Source organism: Eriocheir sinensis, chromosome 24 (genome assembly GCF_024679095.1).
Source record: "Eriocheir sinensis breed Jianghai 21 chromosome 24, ASM2467909v1, whole genome shotgun sequence".
Classification (NCBI taxonomy): domain Eukaryota; kingdom Metazoa; phylum Arthropoda; class Malacostraca; order Decapoda; family Varunidae; genus Eriocheir; species Eriocheir sinensis.
Window position 1 is genome coordinate 2,464,705 of NC_066532.1, and position 16,274 is coordinate 2,480,978.

The 16,274-nt window shown below is 39.5% G+C and overlaps 1 protein-coding gene and 1 long non-coding RNA gene across 15 annotated transcripts in view; one reads left to right on the plus strand and one right to left on the minus strand.

Annotated features, from left to right (window-relative positions):
• LOC127002746 (uncharacterized) overlaps positions 1-16,274 on the minus strand; it is a 30,984-nt gene that overhangs the window by 8,974 nt on the left and 5,736 nt on the right. For 7 of the 14 annotated variants that reach the window (XM_050868864.1, XM_050868863.1, XM_050868860.1 and 4 more), the window contains exons 3-4: positions 9,483-9,575; positions 5,915-5,983 (exon numbers count right to left, since the gene is read on the minus strand). The exons of 1 other annotated variant lie outside the window; for it this stretch is intronic. In XM_050868864.1, coding sequence (XP_050724821.1) covers positions 5,915-5,983; positions 9,483-9,575 — 162 coding nt within the window. Of the gene's footprint in view, positions 1-5,914; positions 6,062-9,482; positions 9,576-16,274 lie in introns of all 14 variants that reach the window. 6 more of the 14 variants (XM_050868871.1, XM_050868872.1, XM_050868867.1 and 3 more) reach the window with 6 other exon arrangements.
• Positions 9,589-16,235, plus strand: LOC127002748 (uncharacterized). Its single transcript, XR_007756504.1, has 3 exons — positions 9,589-10,615; positions 10,814-15,552; positions 15,593-16,235. It is a non-coding gene; the product is annotated as an uncharacterized LOC127002748 (long non-coding RNA).

Here is a 16,274-nt window from a genome sequence, read left to right on the forward strand (position 1 = left end):
GCTTCTGTAGTGTTTGTAAAAGTAGTGGAAGATGTAAGGGAACTGTACACACTTTCCACATATTCCTGAAAACTGTGAATCAAGAAAAAAATGGGTTAGTTTGTGTTGGAAAGTAGAAAATTACCTAACCTTTTTGTGAATAACTTAATAATTCTTGGGTAATGAGCTCCTGTAGTGTTTGTAAAAGTAGTAGAAGGAGTAAAGGAACTGTACACACTCTCTACATATTCCTGAAAACTGTGAAATAAGAAAATAAGTGAATAAGTTTGTGTTAGAAAGTAGAAAATTGCCTTCCCTTTTTGTGAATAACTTAATAATTCTTGAGTAATGAGCTCCTGTAGTGTTTGTAAAAGTAGTGGAAGATGTAAGGGAACTGTACGCACTCTCCACATATTCCTGAAAACTGTGAAATAAGAAAATAAGTGAATAAGTTTGTGTTAGAAAGTAGAAAATTACCTTCCCTTTTTGTGAATAACTTAATAATTCTTGAGTAATGAGCTCCTGTAGTGTTTGTAAAAGTAGTGAAAGATGTAAGGGAACTGTACACACCCTCCACATATTCCTGAAAACTGTGAAATTAGAAAAAAAAGTGGGAAAGTTTGTGTTGGAAAGCAGAAAATTACCTTCCCTTTTTGTGAATAACTTAATAATTCTTGAGTAATGAGCTCCTGTAGTGTTTGTAAAAGCAGTGAAAGATGTAAGGGAACTGTACACACCCTCCACATATTCCTGAAAACCGTGAAATTAGAAAAAAAGTGGGAAAGTTTGTGTTGGAAAGCAGAAAATTACCTAACCTTTTTGTGAATAACTTAATGGTTCTTGAGTAATGAGCTCCTGTAGTGTTTGTAAAAATAGTGGAAGATGTAAGGGAACTGTACACACCCTCCACATGTTCCTGAAAACTGTGAAATTAGAAAAAAAGTTGGAAAGTTTGTGTTGGAAAGCAGATAATTACCTAACCTTTTTGTGAATAACTTAATGGTTCTTGAGTAATGAGCTCCTGTAGTGTTTGTAAAAGTAGTGAAAGATGTAAGGGAACTGTACACACCCTCCACATATTCCTGAAAACCGTGAAATTAGAAAAAAAGTGGGAAAGTTTGTGTTGGAAAGCAGAAAATTACCTAACCTTTTTGTGAATAACTTAATGGTTCTTGAGTAATGAGCTCCTGTAGTGTTTGTAAAAATAGTGGAAGATGTAAGGGAACTGTACACACCCTCCACATGTTCCTGAAAACTGTGAAATTAGAAAAAAAGTTGGAAAGTTTGTGATGGAAAGCAGAAAATTACCTAACCTTTTTGTGAATAACTTAATAATTCTTGAGTAATGAGCTCCTGTAGTGTTTGTAAAAGTAGTGGAAGGTGTAAGGGAACTGTACACACTCTCCACATATTCCTGAAAACTGTGAAATTAGAAAAAAAGTGAATAAGTTTGTGTTAGAAAGTAGAAAATTCCCTTCCCTTTTTGTTAATAAGTTAATAATTCTTGAGTAATGAGCTCCTGTAGTGTTTGTAAAAGTAGTGGAAGATGTAAGGGAACTGTACGCACTCTACACATATTCCTGAAAACTGTGAAATAAGAAAATAAGTGAATAAGTTTGTGTTAGGAAGTAGAAAATTACCTAACCTTTTTGTGAATAACTTAATAATTCTTGAGTAATGAGCTTCTGTAGTGTTTGTAAAAATAGTGGAAGGTGTAAGGGAACTGTACACACTTTCCACATATTCCTGAAAACTGTGAATCAAGAAAAAAATGGGTTAGTTTGTGTTGGAAAGTAGAAAATTACCTAACCTTTTTGTGAATAACTTAATAATTCTTGAGTAATGAGCTCCTGTAGTGTTTGTAAAAGTAGTAGAAGGAGTAAAGGAACTGTACACACTCTCTACATATTCCTGAAAACCGTGAAATTAGAAAAGTGGGAAAGTTTGTGTTGGAAAGTAGAAAATTACCTTCTCGTTTTGTGAATAACCTAATAATTATCGTACAAAGAACTGCCGTGGTGTGTTTATATGTTGTGGAAGAAGTGAGGGATCCGTTTATACACTCCAATTACCCGAAAACAGTGAATTAAGGAAAAAAAATAAGTTTGTGTAGGAATAGCAAAAAATTTAGTAGCAACCCTTTGGTGAATAATCCCCCCAATGGTGCGTCATACTTTCATAATATAACATTTGGCTCAAGAATCACCTACTTCCATTCAACTACCTACTGAGGGCTGATGCAGTTTTGACCAATAGCAAGGGGACGCATCATAGAAAAGGTAGGTAGGCGTATACATCTATAGTAGACTAAGATGAGGAATGAACTGAATATTGTCGCTGAAGTTTAGTTTTACCGAATGTTACTTACTATGTTGATCCTGATAAGTTTTGGTGTTTATCTAGTTTTACACCCGTCGCCAGGAAAAAAAATAATAATTCGGGAAGATATGATTTACGTAGATTACAGAAAAGTAATCCAAAAGTTACCGGATATATTAGTCAGTTTCGTAGGTATTTATTATTTAGTGTTAAGAATTGATGAGTTTTAATGTATTTTGTAGGTTGTTAAGCTGTGTCATTTGCCAATTTTTCGTCGTTTCTTTTATATGCTGCTAGATGAAATACAATTATTATTATTATTATTATTTTTATTATTATTATTATTATTATTATTATTATTATTATTATTATTATTATTATTATTATTATTATTATTATTATTATGAGACTGGTAAAGCTATATATATTTACCCACATTTATACCCAGAATTTGCTGCTAAAGGCTAGTCTTACATTATAGTCTCGATTATGCTGATCAGAAAAAAAAAGTTTATACCCAAATGTTTCAATTATACGCTAGTTTCATCTTGTTACTTATGCTGACCAGGACTAATGGGTAACTAAGAAAGTCTACAAAGTTTAATTGGTTTCTCATGAGTGTTTTTTTCCTTCACGTTCATGGTGTAGAAGCCTTGCCTAACTATCACTAGGCTCATAAAAATACCCATGCAAATACTAACACAACCTCTACGAATGATTGATGAAACGTGTGTGTGTGTGTGTGTGTAAGCCCCGAAATGTTTAAGATTATGGGCATTAATAAATCAGTCTGTTCAGTAAAGGTTGTCGCCCTGTACGACGTCACGAGGGTGCTCTGGGCGTGACCACACATAAACATTTCGACGGCCTGCTGGCACACACATTTGACAAGTCTTTCGTAGGAGTTGTGGGCATTACCAGTGGTCGTTTTTTGAGCCTAGTGGTAGTTTGACAAAGCATCTGTACCTTGAACTTGAAAAAAACCCTTATGAGAACCCGATTAAGCTCCTTTTCGGCCTTTGGAAATAGTTGCCGTGAGAGCCGAGCCGAAAGCGTCTGAGATTAGTAACCTAACCATCAGACGGGCCGAAGAGTCTACCAGTTAAGCTGTTTTACCATGTGTCCTGTCACCCAGCCAGCCAGCCAAGCAGAGGACTTTGCCAACATGACTCCTGCTTTATAAATAGATGCGTGGTTTTAGATGTGATGTAGCTACTGTGTTTACAAGATTCTCCTACTCGAAGTCACGTTTTAGTAGGCTATTTGTGATACGCCAGGTGGCTTTTGTTAACTAGGTGGAGATCAGTTTGAGTATTTGCCAGAGCAGGAAGAAATACTAACTACCTAACGGGAAGCCTACACTAATATTTCTTTTGTTTTAGTGTTAAATGGCTACAATGTTTACAAGATTTCCCTACTCGAAGTCACGTTTCAGTAGGCTATTTGTGACACGGCAAGTGGCTTTTGTTATATGTATATAGGTGGAAAGATAAGTTAGAGCATTTGGCAGAGAAGGAAGGATAACTAATGGGAAGCATACACTAATATTTCTTTTGTTTTAGTGTTAAATTGCTACAATGTTTACAAGATTTCCTTGCTTGAAGTTACGGTTTAGTAGGCTATTTGTGACACTGCCAGGTGGCTTTTGTTAGCTTTTTAGGGGGAGAGATAAGTTAGAGTATTTCCCAGAGCAGGATGGAATACACTTGTAGATTTGCATACTCGAAATCACGTTTTAGTAGACTTTTTTTAAGACGACAAAGCAGAGATGACGTTAGAGCATTTGCCGGAGCAGGATAGAGTACAGTAATAGATTTTTTTCTTTTTTAATGTTATATAGCTACAGCATTTATAAGATTTGCCTGCTCGGAGTCACGGTTCAGTAGGCTATATGTAAGACGACAGGTTGCTTCTATCTATCATGTGGAAAGATGAAGAGTTAGTGCATTTGGCAGAGCAGGGTGGAATACACTAATATGTTTTTCTTTTCAAATGTTATATAGTTACAATGTTTACAGGTCTTGAATATCCAGAGTCACGGTTTAGTACTTGTAGGATATTTGAAAGACTCTAGATGGCTTAGGTAGAGAAATGAAGTTAGAGCATTTGTCGGAGCAGGGTGGAATACAATAATATGTTTTTCTTTATAAATGACATATAGTTATAATGTTTACAGGTCTTGCCTATCCATAGTCCCACTGGGGTTAGTACTAGTAGGCTATTTGAAAGACTCAAGATTGCTTAGGTGGAGAAATGAAGTTAGAGCATTTGTCGGAGCAGGATGGAGTACACTAATGTCAAACAGAGGTGGAAAACGTTTGGAAAGGCCTTTGTTTTTTTGTGGATTATAACCTTAATGACTAAAGATGATGATGATGATGATGATGATGACGATTCTCCTACTTGTGTACAAATTGTGTGCTTTATTTACATGTTTTTTAAGGATTTAAGAAACGCACCAGAGAGAGAGAAAGAGAGAGAGAATACTCCTTATCCTCGCATAATCTGTCCTTAATATTTTTCTTCTTTAGGATTTTAAGGATAATATCTCTCTCTCTCTCTCTCTCTCTCTCTCTCTCTCAGAGAGAATTCTACCTTCATATTCTGTCCTTTTCATTATTTCTCTTCACTTGGATAGATATATATATATATATATATATATATATATATATATATATATATATATAGAGAGAGAGAGAGAGAGAGAGAGAGAGAGAGAGAGAGACTGTAGCTGTGGCCTCGTTTCCTGCGCTGCACAGTTTCCCTTAAATAGCTCTTTCTGTGTCTGCCTTTAGGTGTGACGTCGTGTGCGTGGGTACCGTGCTCTAATTTGTTCGAACCGCGACCCTCTACATTGCCAAAGATGAGCTGGTTGGATTCTCTCTCTCTCTCTCTCTCTCTCTCTCTCTCTCTCTCTCTCTCTCTCTCTCTCTCTCTCTCTCTCGATGGTGTTATCCTTAAAGTTTTAAAGAAAATAAAAAAAAAGAAAGGACAGCATATGAGGAGACAAGGAATTCTCTCTCTCTCTCTCTCTCTCTCTCTCTCTCTCTCTCTCTCTCTCTCTCTCTCTCTCTCTCTCTCTCTCTCTCTCTTTATTATTTCCTATTGTTTTTTTTTTATTTATTTATTTGTTTTATGTATTTATTTACCCGTTCTTCCCGTTGATGTTTATTTTTATCCGTCGAATCAAGTTTAGCAGGTGATTAAATTTTCTGCTTCCCGCCGCCGCTGCTTAAAACTACTTCGCTACTTCTCGTTGGTGGCAGGTAAAAGTTAGGGCAGGTGAGGCGTAACAGGTGAGCGCAGGCCGGACATAGCTCATAACTGCTTCTTATAACTACTTCGCTACTACCGCTACTACACCCATGGCCTCGTTGATGGCAGGTAAAAATTAGGGCAGGTCAGAGCAGCCCGGACAAAGCTCATAACTACTTATTACTTTACTACTACCGCCACTACAACCAGGGACTCACTAATGCCAGGTAAGAGTTGGACAGGTAAAGCTTAGGTCGAGGACAGTGCTCATAACTCCTTGCAACTACTTCGCAACTACTAACGCCACTACGTCGTTGATGGCAGGTCAGGGTTAGGCAGGTAAGGGCAGGACGGATCTTACCTGTCGGGGTGGGTGTGGACGGCAGGAACATAGAGGTCTTCTTCACGTGAGGGTGGGGATGGAAGGTACCTGGCGGAGGGGTAAAGGTGAGGCTCAGTCCTTATGGCTACACCCACGACGGGACAGGCTCGGGTGGGGCTGGCAACACTGGGGAATGGGCGGGTTGGCAGCTACATGGAAATGGTGACATGGTGGCATCTGGTAACACTGGGAAATGGGAGGGTTGGTAGCTAGATGGTCATGGTAACACTAGCATGGGTGGGAAAAGGGGGCTAGCAACACTGGAGAACAATGGTAGCATCTGGTAACATTGGGAAATGGGAGGAGTGGTAGCAAGATGGTCATGGTAACACTAGCATTGGTGGGAAAAGGGGGCTGGCAACACTGGAGAACGGGCGGGTTGGTAACTAGACGGAAATGGTAACAATGGTAGCATCTGGTAACACTGGCATGGATAGGTGGGGGGGCTGGCAACACTGGTAGCTATATGGCAAAGGTAACATAGTAGGAATATCTGGTAACACTGGGAAACGAATTGGTATGTAGCTAAAATGGTAATGGTAACTAATACTGTCTGGTAACACTGTCATGGGTGGGGAAGGGGAGCTGGCAACACTGGGGAATGGGAGTGTTGGTAGCTAGATGAAATTGGCAACAGTGAGTACAGGAATTAGGAGATTGGTAACGCTAACATGCTAGGAGAATACTCACATCTGGCAACATTTTAAGGGACCCTATACTATTTTTTAAGGGGGGAGGGGATATTGGGAAAAATAATCATCAAACTTCAAAGATAGTTTAATGGGTACGAGTAGAGTTCATCTAGTAACACATGGAACACTAAGGGACACTGGGGAACAACTAAAACAACACGTGAAAACAAAGGTGTTAAAAGTGACAGGTGGAGAGGAGACCATAGGAGAGGGCGAAGGGGTGTAAACAAAGAGCTCATGCTGGACAGTCTAGTTAGTGAGACTCATCTAAGAAACGGAAAGAAAGATCACACGAGATAAAGGTAACATTCTCTTTCCAAATCCCATTATGTATTCCCTGGGGATTGGGGTGGCATGCTCCTCCCTTTTCCTTTGTTGTGTACTTTTGCAACAATAAACCATCAATCAATTCTTCTTCCTCCTCCTCCTCCTTCTCCTCCTTGTCATCATCATCACCAGCATCAGCCTGTATATATAATTTCACTGTAGAATATATGTAATCTGATAATAGACTAACTTTACACGCATTTCACCAGGACGCGGCTGTCATTCATGGTAAACTAAATTCAAATGAGATATATAATTTCATCTACTTCCTCCTCCTCCTCCTCCATTTCCGACTCTTAACCTCCTTCTGCTTTTTCCTTACCTAATAACATTTTCATTTTTATTTCAGTATTTCAACACTATTCTCATATTTATCATCATCATCATCATCATCATCATCATCATCGTCATCATCTTCATTATAGTTCAAGGTTCATGGTTACGTTTTCCGCTTCTTTGTTGCCTTCTCCTCCTCCTCCTAGCTAACCCCGATGATGTCCAAACTCCTTCTGCAAGACTTAACCTATTCCTATATTCTTTCACCACTTCTTATTTTCCCCTTTGATCCTTATACTTTTTCCACCTCCTCCTTCTCCTCCATCTCATTCTTTTTTCAATTTCTGTATTTCCTGAGCCTCATATTCTTTTTCCTTTCTATCTATTTATGGAAGAGGTAGCGGCCTTAATGGTCAGCTATATCGCCCTATGTAGCCTAACTTTTTAACACGATACACTCTTCGTAAGACCCTATTATAACCGGATCCAGTTCTCCTCTCCACGATACTTATAGACTGTCACTTCCTTTTTGACATCAGGTTCATCTCACTTTACCTTCCTCAGTCCCTCACCAGGTGCTCCCTTATCGATAAACCAGGAAGGAAGGAAGGCAAACAGATGGCTGGCTGGGTGTTGCTTGTAAACTCTGCCTCTGAGATAAACTATTCAAGACCTTTCCTCCTTTGCCTTTAAAACCTAACACATTTATGATCTACACAAACTCTACGTTAACTCTTTTTTTATATTTTCATCTTTATTATACTTATTTTGTCTTCTCTTCGTTTTTCTTCTCTTTTTATACCTTACTTTCTATTCCTCTTCACTCGTCTTTGTTTTATCTTCTTCCTCCTTCTTTGCTATTTACTTTTCTTTATTGTTTTCTATTCCTCTACCTTGTATTTGTTTTTATTTCTCTTCCTATATTTCGTTTTTATTTACTTTTCTTCATCTCCCTTCTCTTTGTTTCTCTCCTTCTATTCCCCTTCTTCCTTTTTCTTTTTCTACTTTCCCCCTTCTCTTATTCTTCCTCCCTTTCTCGTCTATTTCTTTTCATCTCTCTTCTTTCTTTCACTCTTCGTTCCGCCTCTCACACTAACTGTTTCCGAATGCCTAACTAAAAGGTGGTTGCGTTCTCATGAGTGTTTTCTTAAAGTGTACATAAGCTTTGTCGAACTGCCACCAGGGCCATAAAACTGTATACCCTCCTTGGAAATGTTCACAACGCTTCTGCCTCTCGCTTGAGCTATTTCCAAAAGGCCGAGAAGGAGATTAATCGGGTTCTCATGAGTGTTCTTTGTTTCGCGTTCATGGTACAGAAGCTATGTCTAACTACCACCAGGGTCATAAAACTACCCTCCTTGGAAACGCTCACGAAAGCATCCGCCTTCGAGTTCTCATGAGTGTTCTTTGTTTCGCGTTCAGGGTACAGAAGCTATGTCTAACTGCCACCAGGGTCATAAAACTACCTTAGCATAGTCCCACGATTCCTCCTACGAAAGCCTTTTTTTTTAACGTCTATGCCTATAACACCGCTAGGCTTGCTTGAGGGGCCTGGATGGTGTTCGGCTCCAGCCCGTCATGGCGCAGGCAAGTGTTTATAGTGGCGCTATCTTCTCTTGGCTCATGCTGCCCCCCGGAACTCGTTATTGATTCACTTGGACGGTTTCCTCTAGAGTCCAGGTTGATGGGTGGTCTTGAGGACAGCATGTGGGTAGTTTTAAGCCACTCGGCGGTGACTGAAAATCCAAGGTGGTAGCGTGGGGATTCGAACTCGCGTCGTCCATCACGTGGTGAATGTGGGCCCAGCACGCTACCACTCAGCCACCGCCTTGCCAATTATGTGTGCTTGGACGCCGAAATGTTTGTTAATAATATGGCCCTTCTTCGCCTTCGTCTTCTTACCTATGCGTATTGTGACAGACTGACTGAATTAAGCTTCTTATATCTCGTTGGTTTTATTTTTCTTTATATTAACGCTTAAACTTTTCTTTGCGTTTATGTCGGTGATAGTGTCGACCGCTTTTGGTAAATTTTGATGTTTTTGACCATATATTTCTTTTCCCCCAACGTGAAAAAATGAAGAAACAAGACGAAAAAGATGAAAAGAGAGACATCTACCACACGGAGAAATACACCATTGTGAAAAAAAGAAGAAACGAGACGAGAAAGAAGAGAAAGAGAGATATAAATAATTCGGAACTACCACACACATTGAAGGCCATTGGAAGCGGGCAACCCACACAGGCACGTACCGTAGAATAGACGGCCATGGGCGTGGACGCGGTTCGGCTTGGCCTGAGTCAACCCACAACATGCGAAGGTATCGGTTCTGTGGACTTTGACAGCTGTAACATGTGGAGGCGTGCTCAGTGTGTGTTACGAGGGTGGAACTAGGCTATGTCACACTCGCTCAAATGCTACAAAGGCAAGACGGCGGGGCAAGGCTGTGCTAAAGATTGGTTATATGACGCGCCGATGTCTCGTTTCCTACTCAACCAATTGCTCTTATTTTTTTTAAAGCAAAGGAGACAGCACAAGGGCACACAAAAAGGGGAAAAATAAAAAAAAGCCCGCTAATCGCTGCTCCTGTAAAGAATCCGAAGAGGTGGCCGAAAGAGCAGTCAATTGCTTTTATGTTGTGATATGCGTTTTATTAACCTTTAAACCTCCCGGCAAGCCATAGGAAAGAGTGGGGAGATCAAAACAAATGTGAAAATATCCATGAAATATGTGCGGGAGCCCTCGCAGCCCCTATACGGCGGAGTGGCCAAATGGGTCCCGCGGCAGCCAACACCCGTGGCTCACCTCAGCTAAAACCCAATAGGCTTTTACCTACGGGTGCTTCGCCCCCTTTGATCCTCCTTATAGCTACTAAAAGACAGGTGAATATACATGAACCTCCTGATGGGGGGGGTGGGGGGGGGCATCGCTCCCCTCAACCCGCCTGTTTCTTCGTCGCATTTGGCCGCTCCGCCGCCCGCGCGCTAACAGTCACGTTTCATGGCTATTCTCACACTTGTTTTGATCTTCACATTTTTCCCTGCGGTTTTCCGGGAAGGTTGAAGGTTAGTAGAATACATGTACGACAACAGGAGAGAAGTTAGTTAAGTAGGAGACGAAATGTCGACTGGTTACAGAAAGATTTAAACAGGTCAGGAAATTATATAAAGGCAAAAAGTGGGACAAGGCTGTTACAGAGGGTTAAACGCAGAGGTATGAGGCCATGAAACAGTCTCTCAAGAGGCTATAACACCATTATCGGTAGGGCAAGGAAAAGAGGAGGTTCTAAGCTTTGCTGCAGAAATAAAACTCATAAGGATTAGTCTATGAAACAGTCTCTCAAGAGGCTATAACACCATTATCGGTAGGGCAAGGAAAAGAGGAGGTTCTAAGCTTTGCTGCAGAAATAAAACTCAAAAGGATTAGTCTATGAAACAGTCTCTTAAGAGGCTATAAAACCATTACCGGTAGGGCAAGGAAAAGAGGAGCTTTGTTGCAGAAATAAAACTCAAAAGGATTAGTCTATGAAACAGTCTCTCAAGAGGCTATAACACCATTATCGGTAGGGCAAGGGAAAGAGGAGGTTCTAAGCTTTGTTGCAGAAATAAAACTCAAAAGGATTAGTCTATGAAACAGTCGCTGAAGAGGCTACACGAGAACAAGGCAAGGAGGAAGAACTAGAATTATGTTACTAAGGGTCTCACATCCACTCACTCCTTCAGCCAGTTAGAAGACCCGTCATTCATTCACTCAGTCAGACATTCATGCTTTCACACATTCAGTCTGTCAATTCAGTCAGTCAAAACCAGAAAGTCAGTCAAATCAGTAAGTCAGAGCAGTCTTTCATTTTTTGTCAGTCAGTCACATCTCATTCAGCTAACATTAAATCAGTCAAACAGTCAAATTAGATAGATATCCACGCTTTTATACATCGTCAGTCAGTCAATCAGTCAGTCAGTCAGGCAGGCAGTCAGACAGGCAAGTTACAATGGTTTACCCTCATCAAATACATATTCACGCATTTATGTTCCATCAGTCAGTCAATCAGTCAGTCAGTCAGTCAGTCAGTCAGTCAGGCAGGCAGGCAAGTTACGGTGGCTTACATTCATATCAATTACATATTCGCATATTTATTTGCTATCAGTCAGTCAATCAGTCAGTCAGTCAGTCAGACAATCAGTCAAGTTACAAGTATTTACAGTTTATATATACACACTTTCTGTCAAACTTAACCATTGAATTAAAAACATATTCACGCTTCACAATAAAATGCATATTCATTTATTTAGGGTCAGTCAGTCAGTCAATCAGTCAGTCAGTCAGTCAGTCAAGTTACAAGGTTATACACACACACTCCCTGTCTAACCAAACCTCCCTCAAACCAGTCAGTCAGTCAGTCAGTCAGTTAGTCAACCAGTCAGTCAGCCAGTCATTCATTCATTCAGTCAGTCAGTCAAGTTCCAAGGTTATACTTATACACTCCCTGTCTAACCAAACCTCCCTCCAGCCAGTCAGTCAGTCAGTCAGCCATTCATTCATTCAGTCAGTCAGTCAGTCACCCAGTCATTCATTCATTCATTCACTCAGTCACTCAGTCAGTCAGTCAGTCACCCAGTCACTCACTCACTCACTCATTCATTCAGTCAGTCAGTAAGTCAGTCAGTCAGTCAGTCACTCACTCACTCACTCACTCACTCATTCATTCATTAAGTCACTCAGTCAGTCAGTCGTTCCAAGGTTAAACACACACTCCCTGTCAGACCTAATCTTGCCCCACACCACATGTTCTTCCGTTAATAACTATGCCACCAGAGCCAAGGCCGCGGGAACATGGCAAAAAGTGACCTATATGTGGTAGCCTTCCCAACTTATGCCACCTTCCCCCTCCTCTTCCTCCTCCCGCTGTCACTCCTCCTAACTTTTAATCTTTGTTCTAAATATATATACGAGTAACCTTCTGCTTCTTTTCATCTCCCTTCCTCTTCCCCTTTCCTCTTCTTCATCTTCTGTTTTTTTCATTTCTCTTTCTTTTTTATTTTTTCTCTATCTCTTTGTTTTGTTTTTCACTGTTTTTCTATTGTGGTTCCTCTTTCATCTTTATTCTTCACTCCTCTTCTGCGTATGATGACTTTTTTTTTCTCTCTTCTCTTCCCTTTTCTAACCTTCTCTCATCTCTCTATCTTTTCTTATTTCTATTCCTCTTCTTCCATTTCCTCTCTCCTCCTCCTCCTCTTCCTCCTTTCCTTCTATATTTACCTTCTTCTATTTCTTTTCATTCCTCTTCTTCCCTCTTTCCTTCTCCCTTCTTTCACTCTTTTCCTTTCATCTTTATTTTATTTATACGCTTAAACTTATATTTCTTTCCATCTCTCTTCCTCTTCTCCCCTTCGTTCTTATTTACTTTTTATTCCCCTTTCATCTTCCTCTTTATTCAAACACGAACCGAATCCTCTCTCTTCCCTTTTTCTTACTAATATCAACAAACACTCGACATCAAAACCTTCCCATTGTTTCTCTCATCTTTGGAACTTATTGTCATGCATTCGAACCCTCTATAAACCTTGGAATAGGATCAGAAACTCTTTAGCGTGTGAGATCAGTGACATATCTTAGGTTCAGGGGGTGCTGAGGTGTTATGCTTGGCACCTATGAACGTCTGTCTGTCTCAGTTGCTGGTTTTGGCATTCGCTGTTGACAGTCATGAGTTTATTACGTTTAATGCCTCTTTTGAATATCTGAGTTTCCATTCACATATGTTTCTGTCTTTATCTTTATCTTATGTATTTATATCTTTATCTATCTTTAGTTTTATCTTTTGTATATGTTTATCTTTCTCTATCTTTTGTATGTTTATATCAATCTTTGTCTATCTTATTTTTGTCTATCTTATCTTTATCTTTATCTTTTCTTTCTCCTTCTCCATTCTCCTTCACCTTTTATCCCTCCCTCCCTCTCCTTGTACTAGAAAAAAAGCACTAAACTACCTTGACCTGTATGTTTAAAAAGGTGTTTGACTATTAGCTTTAGGAGTACATAACTTTACACACGTATATTTGATAATGTTTGCACGATACTCATTCAATTACGATGATGAATAAGGAATATCACAGTAGTATAAAAATTTCTACCGTATTTACACGAAAACTCTACGGTGCTGTCTTGCCGGATTTCCATTACCTGTTCTTTATTAAATTTCAGTATTTCTTCAGCAGTGTTTAATATTTTCTTCATTAAAATTTCGCTGATTATTACAGGATGAATATCAAACCACCTGTATATTAAAACTCTACGGTTCTCTCTTGCAAGATTTCAATATAAAAAAATCCTTGAAACTAACCTAACTGTATTTCTTCGGCTATTATTAAATGTTTCAAATGCTTCAAACTCATAAGTATAGTTCCTTCCTTAGTATTTCCTTTCTCTGACGTTAACTATCACAGGAAGACTTAAATACACCACGATACCGAAACTCTACCGTACTGTCATGCCAATTTTTCATTACTTTCATTAAACTCGTAAGTATAGTTTTTTCAGTATTTTCTTTTTCCTGTGACTATTACTGGTCGAGTATCAAAACATCTCTCTGTTGAAACTCTACGGTCCCGGCTTGCCAAATTTACATTGCCCATATAGGAATCATAAGCAACTATAATTCCTGTGTTTCCTTCGACCTGTGACTTACTCTATTACAAGACACCTCTATTCCAAACTTCTATGGTATTAGTATTTATTCAGGTTTTATCTATTTAGCTGTTCATTCATATTGGTAGGTGTATTTCCGCTTAGTAAATTCAACAACATTTTTTTTCTTGCCTATGTATTCAAATGGTGAATTCACTGGGCAACAACAAATTTATCGTCTAAGTTTTTTTTTTAGCTGATTTAGGATAGTTTTGATGTGCTGAATCCAAAAAATCACATTGGTTTTGCTCAATCAGGTCAACTTTTTTTTATCTATCTGCCGATTTCCTTCTGGGGAGCATTATTTTTTTCTGCTTCCTCTAGTGTGATTAAAGAAAACGAATGGGAAGTTTAGATGCACAGGAAATTGGATCAAGTTTTTTTTTTATAACAAAGGAGACAGCTCAAGGGCACACACAAAAAAGGAAACAATAATAAAAAAAAGCCCGCTACTCGCTGCTCCTAAAAAAAAGAATCAAAAGAGGTGGCCGAAAGAGAGGTCAACTTATGGAGGTGGTGATAATGTGCTCAATGGGGCTTTACTCAGACATTACAGGGAATTTATTAAAATTTCCGGGGTACAGTTGTCACGCATGATAGACAAAGACCCAAACTTGTACTCATTCCTCGTTCCTGTTTGCAAGAAATGGATAGACGAGGATGATGATAATTGGCAGACTCTACCTTCACAAGTTTATCATTCAATTTAGTTTAGATGCACAGGAAATTGGATCAAGGTAGTAATTATGTGCTCAATGGGGTTTTACTCAGAAATTTCAGGGAATTCTATCAAAATTTCCGAGGTACAGTTGTCACGCCTGATAGACAAAGACCCAAACTTGTACTCATTCCTCGTTCCTGTTTGCAAGAAATGATAGGCGAGGTGATGATAATTAGCAGACTCTACCTCCACAAGTTTATCATTCACTTTCTTATTTTCACGGTTCGTTTATGCATTTCACCAACAAAACTTGAGTATTAGTACGTATGGGTGTCTGTAATGGCTCTTATTTTTCGTTAGTGTATGAGTTATTCTTTTTTTCTAATGCATCGGTAGACGAGTACCACTTTTGTCTTTTGCTACGGCGGAGGAGGCAGCTCAGAGGCCAATAAAAAAAGAAAAAAACTGAAGCAGAAAATAATACCCGCAATGTCACTACTTCACCCCAAAAGAAAAGTTGAACAACATTTAAAAAAAATATATATGTCTGCGTATAAGTTTATTTTTTTACAGCAAGGAAGGCAACTCAAGGGAGAAAACAAAATAACAACAACAACAACAACAACAACAAAGCCCACTAAACGCTACTCTAACAAACAAAAAATGGAGGTCAGAGAAGACAATTTTGAATGGAGAGGTGTCTTGATACTCTCCTGCTAGGTTAGGTTACGTTTGGTTAGGTCAGGTCAGGATATGTCAGGTTTGGTCAGGTTAGGTTAGGTCAGATTAGGTCAGGTTAGGTCAGTTCAGGTTGGGCTAGGTTAGGCTAAGTCAGGTTAAGCTAGGTTAGGTCAGGTCAGGTTGGGTTAGGTTAGGTCAGGTCACGTTGGGTTAGGTTAGGTCAGGTCAGGTTAAGTTAGATCAGCTCAGGCTAGGTAAGGTTAGACTAAGTCAGGTTAAGCTAGGTTAGGTTATGTCAGGTCAGGTTAGGTTAGATCAGGTCAGGTTGGGTTATGTCAGGTCAGGTTAGGTTGGGTTAGGCTAGGTCAGGTCAGGTCAGGTCATATTAGGTCAGGTCAGGTCAGGTTAGGTTAGATCAGCTCAGGTTGGGTTAGGCTAGGTTAGGTTAGGTTAGGTTAGGTTAGGCTAGGTTAGGCTAGGTCAGGTCAGGTCAGGTTAGGCTAGGTCAGGTTAGGTTAGGTTAGGTTAGTCAGCCATCCTTTGCAGCTTGCCAGGAAAAATGGTCTTGTTTATGAACGCCAAGCTTTCTTAACACACACACACACACACACACACACACACACACAGCTGCTTGGTGGAATGTGTGTGTGTGTGTGTGTGTGTGTGTTTTCCCCAATATGTTCTTACCTATTTTTACCTGAACTGAGTCAAGAACAAAATGGTCTGTATTATTTTTACTCCTATTTAATCTGATTTCTCTTTCGTTTCTTTCTTTTTTGCCTTCCTTTTTTCATTTCTTCATTTCTCTATTCTTTTTTATTTCTTTTTTTCACTTATTTTTATCTAGTCTTCACATTCCTTTATTTTCTTTCTTTAATTCCTTCTATCTTTCTATTTTTTTTATTGTGTTATAGTAGTGAAGATTGTGTGTGTGTGTGTGTGTGTGTGTGTGTGTGTGTGTGTGTGTGTGTGTGTGTGTGTGTGTGTGTGAGTGAGTTCGTACGGGCATTTCCCCCCCCCC